This window comes from Zootermopsis nevadensis, unplaced genomic scaffold (assembly GCF_977971745.1).
Source record: "Zootermopsis nevadensis isolate Lab colony 2312 unplaced genomic scaffold, Znev_1.0 Znev_ptg000027l, whole genome shotgun sequence".
Taxonomy (NCBI): Eukaryota; Metazoa; Arthropoda; class Insecta; order Blattodea; family Termopsidae; genus Zootermopsis; species Zootermopsis nevadensis.
Window position 1 is genome coordinate 2451431 of NW_028259159.1, and position 18175 is coordinate 2469605.

General features: G+C 36.3%; 2 protein-coding genes across 4 annotated transcripts in view; one reads left to right on the forward strand and one right to left on the reverse strand.

Moving 5' to 3' along the window:
- Positions 1-497: 497 nt before the first annotated feature.
- On the reverse strand, positions 498-18069 carry LOC110840232 (uncharacterized). Of its 2 annotated transcripts, XM_022085118.2 has the most exons (12): positions 17927-18069; positions 16129-16178; positions 13031-13200; positions 12271-12460; positions 10815-11203; positions 7825-8006; positions 6900-7014; positions 5301-5494; positions 4360-4461; positions 4009-4182; positions 1880-2191; positions 498-1207 (listed from the first exon to the last, which is right to left on the reverse strand). In XM_022085118.2, coding segments are annotated over exons 2-12 (2214 nt in total). In that variant the 5' UTR covers positions 16131-16178; positions 17927-18069; the 3' UTR covers positions 498-823. The 2 variants fall into 2 exon arrangements, with proteins under 2 accessions (XP_021940810.1, XP_021940811.1); XM_022085119.2 differs by lacking the exon at positions 16129-16178 and having other exon boundaries at positions 17927-18061.
- Positions 12328-18175, forward strand: part of LOC110840234 (trichoplein keratin filament-binding protein) — a 32082-nt gene continuing 26234 nt past the window's right edge. Inside the window, exon 1 of one of the 2 annotated variants that reach the window (XM_022085120.2) lies at positions 12328-12468. The gene's annotated coding sequence lies outside the window, so the exon portion shown is untranslated. Of the gene's footprint in view, positions 12469-17140; positions 17448-18175 lie in introns of those variants that run through there. The other variant, XM_022085121.2, reaches the window with a different exon arrangement.

Consider the following 18175-nt stretch of genomic DNA (forward strand, 5'->3'; position numbering starts at 1 on the left):
GGGAGAGGGAGAGAAAGTAGAGAGAGAAAGGTGAGTGTAGTTGTATGGACACTCACCTTTCTCTCTCTACTTTCTCTCCCTCTCCCACCCTCGCCCACGTGCTACCATTGGTCCACTCCCATACCTGCTCCCATTGGCTCGGGGCAGGCTACACCTTTCACGTCCCTGCCTATAAAATCCAACTCCTCACACCCTATTGGCATATTCATCGCCCTGATGACGGAGGCAGTATGACCTCTGAAACGTTGGTTAACATCGACCAGACTACACAGCGCAATAACCCAGAAGACAGAAATCTTCATATTCACCGCTGTGAGAACCTCAAGTCTTACACTGTTGTTTAGAAATTTGATAAGTAAATCATCACATTGAATAATAGTGAATCGATTGGGCCAAAATGAAATTTTTGCAGCCTTTCATATAGACTTCTGATATATGATAACTCATTACATTGTTTGGGAGATCAGAGTTCAGTCATGCATTAACAGACTGACAGGACCTCTCCATTATACATTTATTTTATGCATGAAGTACAAAGTATACTGAAGACTTAGTAAAACTTTTACTTCCCTGTTGTGACAGATATTTGTATTATTCATGTCAAGTTTTGTCAACTAATATTTTATTAATTTTACAACATTTCTTTTGGAGATTTGTTTGAAATTCCTGTGTAGTGGTTTATATTATAATTTTTTCTCCAATTTGAATACTTAATCAGAATACTTGTCTTCAGTATATGCCCCCTGGCAAGCTGCAGTAAGTATATGGTTTTGTTATTTTCATGACAATAATTTTGTTCATTCAGGAATATATTTTGCTTTATTCAACCAAGTTCTGCAAGAACAGAGTTGAGGTCTTCTTGTAGTCTCAGAGACATCTCTTTCTGCTTGAAGAGGTCATCTTTGATTCGATCTATATTTGCTTTTAGCAGGTAGTTGCCCTTGCGAAGAGCTGCCAGGCAGTTCTCATGCCTTTTGCCTCTTTCAGACAGATTTTGCTTTCTTTTTTCTGCTGGAGCATCTTGGGGTAGGTCACCATCACTTACTTCTTCTTCTGATTCCTCACTTTCACTTTCTGACTCTGATTCCTCACTTTCCTCAGGCTCTTCTTCTTCCTCACTTCCTTCATCATCATCCTTCATTAGATTTGCCATTTTATCTACCTCCTTCTGAAGAACTTTATACTTCTTTCTCTCCTCGCTCAGAATCTGAAAGAATGGTTTGATCGTGTGGAAATAGGGTGAGATTGTAAAAGAATGCAAAATTTTATGTTTCTTTCTTTATGAAAGGGAAAGCAATTTCAGGGACTTGCATATCTCTATTTTTCCATCAGTCCATCCACTCATTCAATTGACAGAATTATTGCCTGTGTCAGACTATCTACAGCTGTCCAGTATATTTTTAAACTAACAAGAAAGATTTTGATGAACCTCATGAGTATTAACGCCATGCTTTCAGGGACCATAACATAACTTTTAGATGATTAAACTTGTATAAAATGACACTCATGCTCAGGATGGGCCTTGGAAACATGCTGGCCAAATGGAAAACTTTAGATCATTAAGTTTTCATTAATATAACTTCAGGGTAAACTATCATGATTTGTTATGAGTCTGTCCCCAGTAATTCTGCTAGCAACTTTTTGACATTATGGTGATTAACCCTTTAAAGCTGAATCTCATGAAAATATATTTAAACATTTAGTCCCTACCTCAGAGAAAACACAAAGCATATCCATTACTAAGATCAGTTAGTTAATGCTGTGTAGGGAAATAATATCTCTTTACTCTGAGAATCATACTAAACCCATAAATGCACTGATTGTTGAAGTTACATGTGGTTTACCAGTGGGCTTTTAAATGGTTAATGTAAATTTGTACCTTTTGTTGCTTCTTAAGTTGATCCCGGAGTGAGTGCCTTTCTTTCCGTGTTACTTCTTCCTTCTCTTTGAATGATTTGAGCTTTGTAGCAAGCAGTTTCAGTTCTCGAGCTGTCCTCCTCTCCTGAAGTGCCTCAGCATCATCTTCCTCAGAAGAGGACTCAGTTTCTGTGTCCGTTTCTTCTTCATACTCTGACTCCTCCTCATCATCATCTTTTGATTGTTGTTGCATGTTACTGTTGCTTTCTTTAGCAGGTGCTGCCAACTTCTTAGTTGATGGCTGCTTCCTTAGGGGTTGCTCACTGCCCTTATCCTTAAAATAAAAACAGCCTCTCTTAGTATTTCACACTGATTATTTTATATGTGTGGGGTTCCACTGCAGTAAACATGCTGTTTGTTAACTGAGAGGTCTTTGCCTATAATGAATTCAAGGAATTTGGATTTGGTTTCCAAAAATCAACAGTCCTTGTATAGGACTTTAATATTTTCCAAAAATGAGTCAGTGTATGAATTTCCATATAAAGAATTCAAGAGATCAAATTGTCATTTTCTTTATAATGGAACATTTGAATGAAAATTAAGTTTTACAACATTGATGACAATATGACACCGTGTTTCTTAGCTTACTGACCTGTGTATGTTAGAAGAGATTTTCAGATACTTCCAATTGTTTGTCAAGAGGTGGCTGTGTTAGAGCTCATGAAAGAATTTAATTATAGACCAAGTGATGCATTATAGTTTCACTATCCTAGGAATTCAGTTAGTTATAGATATTCAATTCTTTTTTATTAGTGAATTGCATCAACAGCCGCATGGCCAATTACAGATAGAGCCCAAAAACAATAAAATTATCAACAATTTACATTACTATAATGAAAGTTAATGCACAAAGGCAAGTAGCAAGGAAAAAAAGGATTTTTTAAAAAAGTATATTGCATTGAACTCAACTGCTTACTAAATATGAAAATATCTTTACAATATTAATTCAGGCATCCCTGCAGACAACATTAGCAGCTGATTTACATCTGGTTGGAGGATTATTATTAATTGAAGGGCTGAAGTTTCTGAAAAGCTGAATAGGGACTTGAAGGCCAACAGATTTCCCTGCACAGGGTCAACGCCTTGAACAGAAGTTCTCAAGTGTGACGTTTTTGAGGCTGCATTCAGTTTTAAATAACATGTTGGTATAGATATTCTAAAAAATTTCACTTGACAGCCGCAAAGTATGAAGACTTCATCTCCTTTTCTTGTAGTATGAAGATTAATCAATAGAACCTCACAGACATCACATTACAAAAGAAAATTATTACACAAGTTAAGGAGAATCAGAAAATTAGTTATGGAATATAATGGTACTGAGTTCATTTGTATTACACAAAAAGAACATACATCCCAAGTTTGGAAGAGTACTTGTTACCACTGTCAGGATGTTAATTTTTGTATTGTTAATGAAGTAGCTAGTGGCATCACTCAAGAGCCAGTGTGATCACATTTTAGATTTAAGTCTTACAGAGGGAGAAAGGATTTGTAAATACTATTAAAAGTAAGGAATTGACTTTCCATTCTTCAGATTGAAAATACAAAAATAAAAATGAATATGCATGAGTTGTATACATTTTTCATACCTATATTAAAAATATTTTAGCAGGGTCATATTGCACTATTAACATTGATATCCCTATATTTCTTGTTTTCCAGGTAAATATAATTTTTGTGTCTTGATAAAAATCAGTGTCAGATTTTTACTTGCTGTGTGCTAGTTTTTTTGTTCAGCATTAATGAATATCAGTTGACCTTATAAGTCTAGGGTAAACAATGTAGGACATGAAAAATAATTAATAAAGAGTATGGAAATTTGCATGAAAATGAAAGATAAGACCAAATTTTAATATTCTATAATTTATTTTCAGATTATCTTTGATGTGTGTAATATTTTTTCTTTGCAATATGATGTCTTTGAGGTTTTATAGATTAGCTGTTATCCCTTTATCTTACAGGAATAGGTGAGGCTGTCAGATGTACTGAACTCCAGAGTTGACAGTTTAGCAATATGCTGCTGCAACACATGGCCAGCTGGACTGCATGTATGTTATGACACACAGTCAATTAATGTTAATCCCTTTTGTTTACCTGGTTAAGGAGACTAACTTGTAGTTTCCTTTCAAGTGCCTGATTTTTGCGGAGAACTTCTTCCAGGTCTGCCCGTACCATGTCTAGCTGACCTGCCGTGTCATGGTATTTTATCTCCATTTCTTCTGCTGACCTCTGTGCCACCTCCAGTTTCTTCTCCAGTTTATGTTTCTCCTGTACCAAGAATCTTATGAGAGACTTGAATCTTTATAATTAAAAGTGTCTGTAAGTTTTATGTTCATTTAGTGTCATTGATTATTTGACTGAAGGGTGTGGTGATTATATTTAATTCGCTAAACTTCATTTATTGAATTAATCAGCAACAAGATTATCCTTTTTCTGTTATCTGACCTGTTCATCCGCCTCACTCTTGGCCTGAGGTGACTTCTCCTCTGTCTGCATTTTGGCTGCTCGTTCTTTCTCTATCTCAATTTCCAGGTTTAGTATCCTGGTCTGTAAACAATACAATTTCAGACCATTAACAGTAACAGGAAAATGTGTCATATATGTTATGTGTCAGTCTTCCTTTATTTGATCTCTTCTTCTTAAAAATAAAAGAATTAGGTACAATAAAAGGAAATTCATATATATATGTAGGACTCCAGAAATCTGCTTGTTTATTCACCATGGGTGGGTAATGGGGATTGGGGGAGGGGCATGTATAAAAATTCTTGAATAAAAAATGCTGTAGGACTATGTGTGAATGCATTTTGTTCTAAGGCTGGCTGAGTAACTACCAATACCAGAATCACTAAAACTTGCCCGAGGCTTTTATGGTTTTCCTCAGTCCTTACAGGCAGAGGCTTGAATAATACTGTAACCTTTATTGTACAGGAGAAGGTAATTTAATCTCATGAAATACAGGGCTGCTGGCCAGACTTTAACTCGAGGGTTAACAGTTTAATGGTATACTAATGGAAAGCACACTCAGGTGATATGTGCATTAAGATGCAGTGCACAGTTGATAAATACAATATGCTGTGACTGCTTCCTTTCATATCTTTTCTAATGCATAAATCACAAATCATCCTACCTTCGGCACTAAATAACTTAAAGCAGTTGAAAAGTATAATTAGATAAACCAAGATTCAATTGTGGCTTGGTTAACTTGCCCAGTTTGGTGATCTTGAGATATGTGAATGGTGCTGTATTAAGGACTGGTAAGAAATTCATTGTCATCTATTTCAGGATTCCACAGTACATCCCAAAGGGATAAAGCCCAGTAATCTGATTAGTATAGTTTGAAACCCTGGTCTCCTGAATGCAAACTAGATGTGTTTTGGCAGTTTTACCAGAAGCTTCTTATTCTCTCGCTCCATGGCCTCCTTGTTCCTCAATTCAAGTGCAAGCATCTGTTTTGTTGATTGAAGATCATCCCGCACTTTGTCAATATCATCCAGTTCATCAGGCTCTACTTCATTCTCTTCAGTCTCTGCTTTCTGGATTTGCTCCTCTATTGTCATCTGGCGACGGAACTTGCGAAGGCCTGCAGGTAGATACGGTATGTTAGTGTATGCTTTAAGTATTGTGTGCCTAAGTTCTTTATCTTACATCATAATTTCTTTGTTGGGTGTGAAATCTAAGAGAATCTTTGTTAAATGTGAAATTTGAGAGAATATTTTTCAGATATGGTAAGCATGTTCATATAAAGAGGTATATTCTATCATTCTTCCATCATTTTGATACTGAAGAAGTATACTTGATGAATTAAAAACATTTAACCCATTTAATAACTCAGTGATCTTTAAATAAATGGGATGTTTATTGAATTCATGTGGCTTGAGTTAGGATGCAGTGGCAGACTCTTGTGAACACAGTAATGGACCTTCAGGTTCCACAAAAGGTGATGTGTTTCTTGTATATCTGAGTGACTGCTACCTTCTCTCAAGAACAACTCTGTTCCATGGAATCAGTTAATGCTAATGAGTATGTTTCAATGATTCATGAGCATAGTAAAAGGCCAAAGAGCTAACCCACCAGTGTGAATCTTTGACCTTTTACATTTAAATGTGGTTAGAGGCAGTGTAGTTTGCCTTTTAAAGTAGCACTGAAGATTTATGCCCATATTCTGTTTGTGTTTTTTGAGATCTTATCTATTCACTTGAGGCCATAAAATAATACCTTCTCTGATTTTTAGTGTTCGTCAAGTAGACTGGAGACTAACTCCATGGAGTAGAGTCCTCATTGAAATATTTTCTACTTTTTATGGGACCCAGATGTTAATTAGAGTGTTCACAGTCTTCTGCCACTGATCCTTATCCTGAGCAAGATTAATCCAGTACATACCCTTATACCCTATTCTCCCTTCTACATACAGGTCTTCTAAATAGTCTTTTTCCCTTCATTTCTTCTGACTAAAATTGTATATACATTTCTCATTTCTCCCCATTGGTGCTTCATGCTCCACCCATTTAATTCTCCTTGATTTGATCATCCTAATAATATTTGGTACAGATTACAAATAATGAAGTTCATCATTGCATGCAGATCCAAATATTCCTGTGGATACCTTGTTCTTCAATACTGTAAATATTTGTTCTTCCCTTACGGTTAGTTTCTCACCCATACTAGAAACTAAATCTGTTATAAGTTATTGCTCTCCTTCCCTTATGTGTTATCAGTACATCTGTCTGTCACACATAAAGGAAATTATTTTGTTCATAAAATCACCTACCCATTTGTAAGATCAGTTTTCTCATCTGGTAGAACTCCAGTAAAAATAAAATGCAAACTTTTGGATGGCAAAATGATAACTGTTTTGGTTCTCAACCTTTTGGCAGTAAGCAGTTTTGGGTATGGGACCCATATTGATGGTAGTCCTTAGTGTTAGACTGGCGGTGCTAAATTATGTTAAAAAAATAAAAGAAAATTAGTTTATGGTGAGCACTTACCATCAAGTTGTGGTCTGCTCCTGTCATTTGTTTGAACCCTCTTGAGATTTATTCCTGACTGGATCTCCTTGAGTAGTTGGTTGTGGACGTTGGGTTTTTCTGATTCATACATAAACTGCAATGTTGAAAACATGATTATGATGCATCAGTTAAATTTTGTACCAAATTATGTTAAATTTATCCTGGTTTTAATCCTTTGATAGTAAAATAATTTCTTCTGAAGTACAATGTATGTAGGTGAGATGGGAATTACATGGTTTCTCATGAATATACTCTGAGAATTTTGAAGTGGAAAATATATTTTATATTGACTACAGCAGGTCAGGAAAACTAGAAGCACATGTGTACCTTATGTAGATAAAATTAGGGGCAGTTGAGTGAGTAGTGTAACATAATGAACCAGTGGCAGTTTCAACTTTTGAATAAGAGGAATACCACTTCATCACATATGGTATAAACAGTATAAACATTCAGTCTGGTAAATAATGGTTAGCATTTTCTTATTCTTTTTATATTTTGAAACAAAATTGAAATGCAGTAATAATAAAGCATCTCATTGTGATTTGAAAATGCACCAGACAGTTGTTTACTTGTATGAACTTGTGCATAAACATTTTAATTTTTACCTAACAAGTTTCTGGGGCATTCCATATTCAGTTAAATTGTTAAGTTAACACAGTGTTTTTGAACTATACACATCTTGATGCACTGAGCCATTATAATCCAGTTGTTATCTAACATATGTAAAAAGCACACAATTCATCTATTAAATTGGATTATGTGTTGATGTTCAAGAATATTATTAGAAAATTTACTGATGTACAACCAGTTCAAAACCTAAAATTTGGAAGCATGCCTGTTAATAAGACAGAAAACTGCAATACATTATTTATTGTCTTAACTGTAGTTATTTATATTTGCTTACCCTATCCTTGACTTTGACTTTAGGCAGGAGTGGACTGCTTCTGTCATTGCTTTGGACATGTTTGAGCCTTCGGCTACCTGACTCCACTTCCTTCATCATAGCACCCCAATCAGGGCGTTTCCTGGGTCGACTCCTTAGCGTCTCCAGTTTTTCAACTTTGCTTTCAGACATTGGTGTTATATCTGTTACATAAAACATTTGTTGTTCAGAAAACAATATAGAAAACTCATTATTTCCATTGTCTTTTTTATTTGTATTTTTCATATACCTTTCTATATGACATTATGTGAGTTCAGTTGTTAGGATCCCTTTTAAACACAGGTAATCATCTGTGTGTATGTATTCATTGTTACTGTCCTGAACCATATAAATCAAATCCACGCACTCCAAACCTATTTCCCAAAGATCCATCTTGATATCATCCTACTATATACACATTGGTCTTTTGAGTGGTGTCTTCCACTCAGGCTTTCCAACCAAAATTTTGCATGCATTTTTTATTGCCCCTATACATGCTTAATGCTCCACCTATCTCATCATTTTTGATTTGATCATGCTATTTTAATAATATTTGGTGAAGAGTACAAATTATGAAACTCTTTATTTTGCGGTTTCCTCTTGCCTCTCATTACTTTGTTTCTCCTTGGTGCAAATATTCTCCAAAGCACCCTGTTTTCAAACACCCTCAATTTGTGTTCTTCCCTTAACATGAGATAACTGGCATGCTTCATTGTCTTAGGCAATGGGAAATGTATGGATAAATATCCTGTATTAATTGCATTCTTTGTGAACAGATTTTAATAAAATCTGATATTTACCTTTTTAATGTAAAAATTGTTAATATACTCCTTTCCTTTCCCATTTCCCTGCAGCATTGGCCCTCTCTTACTTTTATTTCAAATGAACTCACTTATTCGATATTTTAATCTTATTTACAATTTTGGAGTATCATTTCAGTGGAATCTCTGAAAAATGATGATTTTTTTTTCACACCCCCATGTTTTTGGCATGAGTGGCCACTATTTTAGCTGTATTTTCTGCAAGAGCTTGGCTTTGATCCAATGTTTGACTTCTTGTGTGCATTTGCTGCTAGGGAATGAGATGGAATGGGTTGACAGGGTATTTCTGGATCATAGAGATCATGATGATCTGGCAGGGAGCCAAGGTATCCCTGTTCAAAAGTGTCTCTGTCTTGTACAAAGCCCAGGGGAATCCAACTTATTGGAGATGTTGGGACTGCAGTTAAGCTAACTGCTAGCTAGTTTGTGTCTGTGTTCAGTTGTTGTAGAAGACCATGTTATTTATCATGATTAAATTCAACAGTAACATTGATTTAAAATGTGATCTTTTGTGTTATGACACTTCTTGTCTTGTGAGTGGTGTTGGAGGAATATATTGCCTTTATCTTCCACCCTGAAGATTGAGGCAATGGTTTTTTTCAAAATGTTGGTAATCACCTACAAGACTACACATGACCCAGAAGACAACATAGAAAGCCTGAAATCTCAAATAACATTTGTTTATGTCTGGTTATTTGGGTTTGACATTCCTTCTCTCAGTAAGAAAAGGAGTCTTAAAATTATCGTCATGTATTTGTATGTCTTCATGAAATGTATTATCAAAGTCATGCCATTATGCTTCATTACAATTTGGTGTATAATTTAAATGTTATTAAAATTATAGTATTACAATGTATCTGCTTTCTTGGGAAGTGTCTATATATATATATATATATATATATATATATATATATATATATATATATATATATATATATATAAAGCACTGTACACATAACTTGTGCATATTTATTTGAGGCCAAATCATGATTTTACTTTTTGACCACCAGTCTGCATATTTTATGACTGCGGAAGGATTGGAGAATGTGGAGGAGGATTTATTGTGTATTTGTATTTATGCTTTTTTGGGAGGCTGTGTAATTGTTCCATATAACTTATGATGATGCAGGGTTAAGATGGTGATCATCAACATGGGTGGACAAGAACTTTGGTATAGATCCCCATTACTGTATTATCAAAATCTATTCAGTACTTTGAAAGATGAGACACAACATCACAATTAAAACTGAATGCAGGAATGACAAATGTAAATGTTTATACATGTAGACATATTATATTTTTTGGCGGCAGTTATTTAATACAAAGTAACAAGGCTTTAATCAATCATAATTTGAATTGATCTAAACACTTTTTGTCAAAATATAATAATGCGAAAGTTTGTATGCCCCTGAGTGGCTGTCTCAATAACATCCCGGTAACCCTATGTAACTAGGAGGTGATGGCAGCCAAATTTCTGGCTGTGTGAGTCACATCTTTGAATAACACTAGTATCTACATCATTTAGGTTATGACCACCATGGTGTGCAAAAAACTTGTTCAGCTTAATTGTAGGTGTCCAAACTGACTCATGTTTCTGTCAGTTATTCTTTCAACCTTTTAGGCTGGACCCTGAGTGTGCCTTGAATTTCATACCGATGAGGCTGTATAGGCCTTGTAGTAGGTATCTCACAGTTACTTTTTGCATGTACTGGAGTGAAGTGAGATTCTCATAGTGGTGAAAATGTGGTTCATGTTCTTTTGGATTGTAATGACACTGATATGTAGTCTTATAGTCTTCTGGTGAAGAGCTTATTTCCTTCCTTCTTATTTCATGCATTTGAATGTGAAACAAATAGGTTTTATGAAAGAACAAATACATCATAATTGTCTTGTACATACAAAATTCCACCTTATAGCCAAAATATTCAGTGTTTTCTTTGTCAGTGTTTGTGAGTTCTCGTGCTTTATCTTAATTGTTTTACATATTTTTACTGTAATAATTACTTAAGATGTAGTGAGACTGGGTTAAGCAGAGTCTCCAGTAGCCATAAGAGGCACAACTGCCTACGCAAACCCAAACACCTGGGGTTGAGGTTTTGTTGCTTTTCTTACTGTCAAAGATAATTTGGATAGCTGTTGTCCTGTACATACCTAGTCCTGGCATGGGTGGTGGTGGCATGGGTGGTGCAGGTGGTTCAGGTGGTTTGGATTCCACTTTGTTGTTTTGTTTTGGTTCCTCTTGTAGTTTGTTATTGCTCTTTTGTTTCTGTTCTTCTTGCTGTTTGTTACCACTTTTTAATTTTTGATCTACTTCCAGTTTGTTGCTGCTTTTTTGTTTCTGTTCTTCCTGCTTAGGTTTGGTTGTACTCTTGATTTCAATAGGAATTTCTTTAACTTGTGATGCCTGAGACTTTGATGACCTTGATCTTGTTTCTGTTGCATCCTGTTGTTTCTTAGAGCTGGTTGGTTTTGAGTTGGTAGTAGCTGTGTTGGAAGCATCATGACCATTTTCTTTGGGAATTGCTCCATCTCCCAGAGGTCTGAAAAGTTTATAGGAAACTAATGATAATCATTACATTTTTGGTATCTCTTTGGATATAAAACAATGGATCAACAGCTGAGGGATGACATATTCCTGGCAGATGAGGAACACATGAAGAGCTGCTAAAGGACATGAGCAGACATAACCTACACTGGAATAGCTGGGTTTATTTACAAATGTCATAAATATCTTAGGTGTAGGAACAGAAAGCAAGAAAGACACGACAAGAAATACAAAGGATAACAAAAATCACAGTTGAAATAGGTGAACACATTAAAAAGTAACAAGAATTTAAGTAAGCAAAGTGTGAAGGGTTTTTGTTCTCTTGTCTTTATAGCTGTTAGGTGAACTGAAATATACAAAGGCATGTTTCATTAAATTTCTCAAATATGGCTCTTGGTGAAAACAAATTTATGTATGCCGTAAATTATTTATCACATTAATTTTTTTGTAACTTTATCCATAAAATGTTATTGGTTTGGCAAAAGTTAAGTGATATAAACTTGAAAGTATATTTACAAATACACATTTTATAAATTAAAAAAGGTGTTTTTGTTTTAATGGTGCATCTGATATTAAATATTTATCTTTGTAAATTGTCTTTTTTATATATTTTTTATTTAGTATTTATTATAATACATGTATTGTACTTCTCATTACCTGAAAGACTCATGCGACTCTGTATGCGTTATATCACATGCTACCCTATATAAGTTTTCTTTAGGTTTTGTATGTTTTGTTGAGAAGCCCTGAAGTTATTTGATTTGGTTTAAGTTTTTGACAACATTTAGTTTTATGCTGTTTGATATATAAAATATTCTCTGTGGCTTATGTCATTAATTACACTGTGAAAATGGATCTGTGCTGTATTGTGATCTTAAGCTAGAATTTCAATTTTTAAACATATTTTTTGTTTTCCGAAAGTTCGTGGAAGTGAAACCACATCTTCTCTTCCCTGGACTCATCCATTATCCTACTCCTGGAGTGTTAATGAATGTACTGAACTGTGACCACAATTATACTGCTTTCATTGATTTGTACTTGGTAAGTGAGGGATATACTTACCTAGATGGTATTATGGTGATCTTGCTGGTCTTCCTGACAGGTGGGAGCTCATTGTTGGCTGCCCCTGATGATCCACTGCTGTTGCTGGAATTGTCTGCTGCTGCTGCATTGTTGCTTGTAGCTGTGGAGTTCTTACGTGACACGGGCTTCAGGGTGGTCTTTACAGGAACTGCCTCCTGAGCTTCAGGTGCTGTGAAGGTAAGATCAAGCATTCTTAGTAGCCTGTTTATTCCCAGGTTACAGTTAAATTGTTTTTCAAGTTTTTTCATGGCTATAGAGGAAAAATAACAAATCAGCAAATGTTTAAAGAATATTATTGAATAATATGCAAACTGTTTGTAGAATTTTTAATAAATTTCCAAGTTTAAGTAAATTTTCCTTCATAAGGTGATAAGTAAAGGTGAAAAAGGTTACGAACCTCCGATTCACAGGGTAAAACTTGAAAAGAAGTAATCTGGGAATACTTTAAGCATTTCTTGAAGTGACTGAAAAAATCACAAAAATTCTACTATAACAGTCAGTGTCATTTATCCGCCTGTTCAGGCTTCGTATTGCCTGTTCACAGACTAAGACCTCAATCAGCAGAGGGGGTTGTCTACACAAGAAAATCTCCAATATCCACCAGTATTTAAGGGCACCAAAACAAATTTTCTGGAATAACATTGCAACTTTCAATCTGTGAAACTTCGTCACTTTAAAACCTCATCTCAGATTTATGTAGCCATGTTTGACCTCATTTTCTTTCTGTATTGATTCTTACCTCTTTGCCGTGTACGAGCTAGAGTCCATGGTGCTGTTGGTAGGGGGAGGGGCTCAGGACCCTCCTTGACCCATGGAGGTCTAAATGTTGTCCTTTGTTGTTGCTGGGGCCCATTGGAGGCAGCGTCTCCTGGGTTAATTGCCGGCATTTGATGGATGAAAACTGGAGGCCTGTGGACATAAAGTTAATATACATTTGTAAATTTGGACTTCAGTTCATGTATATTTATAACCAAGCCATTGTCATATTAATCCATTGGGTAGGAAGATACAAATTACATTTAAATTCTGCTACGTTATTCTGTACAGCTGTTGCACCAGCGAGTACTACAACTGACTGACAGACGACTGGAACCATGTTTTGTCATGTGTGTCTATCTTTAAGTGCCTACTCACTTACCTAATCACTATGAGACTTGATATGTTAGGCATTTAGGTTGTCACAGCATTAATTTCTACATTTACTATGTTGATGGGTTAGTGTGGTGGTGTTAAGGTGCAGTTGCAAGGTTGGGCTTGCAGCTGTGGATTATTATTAGCTTAATCGTAAACACAAAGCTGGCCTTTTGCCTCCCAGTTTCTAAAGGAATGCATTGGGCTTCCATGCGAAAATTTCATTCAACGTCTTTCATGCAAAAATACAGAGAAATGAGGAAATACCATTGTTTTCATTGAAGCTTAACCATTTTCATGGAGTATGTTCTGTGGGATTTGGAAGTTCATTACAGTGTTTACAGGACACTATCCTGAGTTTTGTTTCCTCCCATCTATGCTTAGGTCTGTCAAGTTTTCCCCGGCAGGTTTTTCGAATGAAATTTTGAATGATTTCTCATATCTTCCATGCGTTCTGCATGCCCAACCCATCTCATTCTTCATTTTATGTTCCTAATTAGTGAAAAGTGCAAATTATGTAGCTCCTCAATATGTACCCTCAGTTTCCTTTCTCATATCCTTGACATCCTGTTCCCAAACAACCTCAGTGTATGTAACTGTTACTGTAGTGTATTCCAAAAGCATAGTCGGAGTGTACAGTTGACGAATCGTCCTTTCCATTGACAAGAGAAAGTATTTGTAAAATACGTTTAACGTAGCAGTAATGCTGATCATGTGGGTATCCAGAGGAAGAGGAAGGGACAAGTAGTGAAGGAAATTTTGTGATTTTATATTAAGATTCGCGAGTTATAACTTCTGTGTTTTAAACATCTAATAGCACAAAGTGGATTGAACTGACTGAGGATATTTTCGTGTGGATGGCGATGATAAACCTCCGGTTTCCACAGGAACAGGAAGTGTGTCGTATATTTAATAACTACCGGTTATATGAGGAATTTTTGTTTGTTTTCGATTTGGTTAATTTGTCTGCTAGCCAGTCAGTTTATTTGCATTTTAAAATATCGTCAGTTAATAAATGTCCACCCCACAGATTATCTCGACCTCCAGATTTGGAAACTCTGTTTAGACTCTATATCATGGGTTCTTGAACATTTTGAGATCTTGGGCCACATTAACCCTTTCTTATATGTTTGCCGCCGGCTTATAAATGAGGTCAGTTTAAAGTGTTGCAAAAATGTTGCCGGGCCGCACAGAAGACTTCGGCGGGTCGTGGGTTGACAAACCCTCGTCTGGTCGCATTAATACGAAGGGTGTTTTGTCCCTGCAACGCGATTAGTCCAAATATTATTCTAAGCACTGTGTATGGCCGTGAGGATATTGTTCAGGAAATTTAATAAGCCCATATGACAGTAGAAATAAAATAAAAGGCAACCATCGTAAATGTAAGTACATACATTTCGGTGCAGTAATATTTAGAAATAGGCCTACTCATGTTTGAAATTATTGGTTAAACTAGAGATACAGCATACATTGCAGCAAAGCTATATTTCCATACCCAACTCTTGGGAGGGGAGCAGCACAAGAGATTTTTATAGACTTTTTGGGACTGGTAACAGAAAATTCGAAGACGTTGAACATTCATTTTGTGTTTTTGAGCTGGAAACATACTGTAGGTTGAATGGCTGAAGACATGTTGCCGATGATGGCATGGGAGCTTTTATAGCTATAGGATGAATAGAAAAGGACATTTAAGAAGTCGATGGAAACAACAGTTTGACACCGGGTTGTCTTGACCGTGAGGATTATTTTCTGTTAATAAATTTTCGGTTCAGCTGTGATGTATTTTGCATTGGTTCAAAAATGCACTGTATGACCCCACCTGTTAACAGTTTATCAGTCCGAAGCCGAAGCAGACAGCTGTGTAATTGGCTGCTGCAACATGAACTCGGGTCCAGAGGATCTTCCTTGCACATTTTCGCCAAGTGCGTAGTATTTGCAGTTTCTTGCCAAGATTACGGTAGGAGGCGGCCTTCAAGACCTTTTGAGATACCTGACCTCCAGTTTCGCGTTTTTACTCCGGGATTTTAGTCTATCTTCTCTGCGTGTTCAATATGTTTATTGATTGACTCTACTGCTCTACATTATTGGCAAAGTTCCTGGGCCGCAAGTCGTGAGTTTTCTGTAGTTCACCGCTCCAGTCTTGTAACAAGCTCGAAAGTTAAAAGAACTCGCAAACAGTGATGAAATTATATACCTTTTAATTATATATAATCACACAAAACTTAACATATAGTTGACATTGCGTCTGTCTCCTAAGTTCGCAAAACCGCCATGTTGACAAAAGTAAAACTGCTATTCAAATCGGAAAGTCGCAATGGCACGATATTCATGCCAAATTTTAAGAAAATGTGTATATTTGTGGCTTGAAGCTTTCACGTTGATTAATGGCGATAGAGCTTGCCTGAGAACATTTTGTTACCGTATCTGATTATGTTTCTCATACGAGGAAAGTCGGAAAGCCATTATTGTATTTGAATGAGTAATTAATATTTACTGCCAAACATTCTTTTTCTGTTAGACTGTTTGATCGTGCATCCGTTGTAACGGTCAGTTGAAAGTTAAAGGATTGAAGAAACATTCACACACATGCCCGTAAAACCAGCTTTAAAACATACTTCTAACAAGGGAATGAGGTCTAATTTTAAAGAATGTTTGTCAAGTTTTGAAGGAAAACGAGGCAACATGCCAAAGAGAATAGCAACTTACATGACGTCAGCTGTGAAGTACTACAATGGCGCTGGTTAGTTACGCCCTTTCTGCCATAAAATAACAATTAAAAGAATTAAATTAGACTGCACATGCTCTAGTGTACAAGGTGACAAACTATGATTAAAGTATGAGATTAGCTGACACTAAAACATATTCAGTGAGGCGTGGCTCGGCTAGAGTGATTCCCCAACCTTTGAGATTTGCCGGTGAAAAAAGTTACCTCTGGCTACAGAAAGGGATACGAGTTTCAGGTCGTACGAGATGCCGTACGAAATTTGTGAAATTCTTTCACAAAAGCACATAGGCCTGCTGTGCGTTGATTAATCTTACTACAGGGGAAGAAGCTCCTCATAAGTACAACTGTTGTGTTATATTGGCCTGAAATGTAATTCATGAAAAGATTAGAAAATAACTAATTATTCACAAACTTTTTAAAGAAGTAACTGGTTTTAATATTTTTGTAACTAATTTTTCCCCCATAGCATTGCAAGTCATATTGTGCAACGTGGAAAGATATTAGCCAATCCTCAGCGATATTCTTGAAACGTAGTGTAGTTGCGGAACCACTAAAGAAAATCAGTTGTGCTAACTCCTAGAGCTAATATATACACATTTGGAGAAGGGGGAATTGCAGAAAACTGCCTTTTGTAGCAACGGGGCCATTGTAAATATGTTGGGTCAGAGGGCATATAGCTATGAAGTTTACTCTGTCGGTGAAAAGTAGGATTTTCGTTTCACGTAAATTTTTTAATAATTTGTATTCAACTTGTATTAGAAGTAAAAAGCCTATATTCGCTATTGATGTTATAAATACAGCCCCTCCCCAAGTATTAGGTTCGTAATCATTGCGTAATGTCATGTGCTACATTGAATTTGAAAATATATATCCACTCATTTACTTTTCAGATAATATTGGAATCTGTATCTTGGATTATAGGAGCCTGACATATGAGAGTTATGCGCCATTATGCCTATTCAACACTGGTTTAAAATAGAATGGCACTGCGAAGCTGGGTTATGCCATATGCTAATAGCGGGTGAGCGCCAAACTTGGCTGGATTTCTGTAATGAAATAAAAAAGCAAGAGAATAGGAAAGGAAAGTAACGAAACACAAGGAAAGAAGGAAAGCAAGTGAAGAAATAGTCACCTTTTAGGTAGATGGGTGACCGGGTGGGTGGATAAGTATCTGTGAATAAACGGATAGGGGCAGTAATGTGTTTCGGGCTTGGATTTCTAGTGATTTTTGGAAGTCGATTTTATGGAACGTCTGGCAGAGGCGCCGTGGTTCTTTATCATCTTATAACAACCAATTAAGGTAATTAATGGATTATCACTTGAAAAATAGATTTGTTTTGTAAAATTTGCCTCTTCAAACTTCAATTGAAGAGAATGTTTACACCAAACGAGTTTTCCTGAGCAGCTCATAGATGAGATGTTTCCTGCTAGAACCCGTCGTAACAGAAGCTCGCTATCTGACCTTATCCTGGTCCAGTTTAACTAAGTTTTCGTATTCAAATCTAAATCTGCCTTTTATGAAATCAAGATCTCTCATGTTCAGAGGAATCCGCCACGGGACCCTGTTCTGAGCCAACTGAATCTGGTTTATACGTCATAATTTACTGAGATTCATTTTAATATTACTCTAACATTTTTTAATATAAGCGTAATGGAAATGCCCGATGGCGAGGTGAAGGAAGAAATGGAAGGTCCAGTTTTTGGTACCTTAAGAAGTAATCGGTAGAAGAGAAGGATGAGGATTAGACATTGTTATCCTCAGTGTGAAGGATCACCTACCTTTCTGCAGCAATGAGATGGTTGTCACGGCAACACAAACACTGTATGGTCTCCACACTAACAGAAACCCAACTGACTGCACCCAGCTTCTGTGAGGGCTATGAGAAAATAGGTTGAGAGGGGGAAGGGTAATTTTTGGAAAGTGTCGCTATCTATTTCGGGGGGTGGGGGGCATTCAACACAAAACTGCTTTAGCTCTTCGTCATGTGACGTCAGAGGCGCAGGAAGTTCTTGGCCAACTGTGCGTTT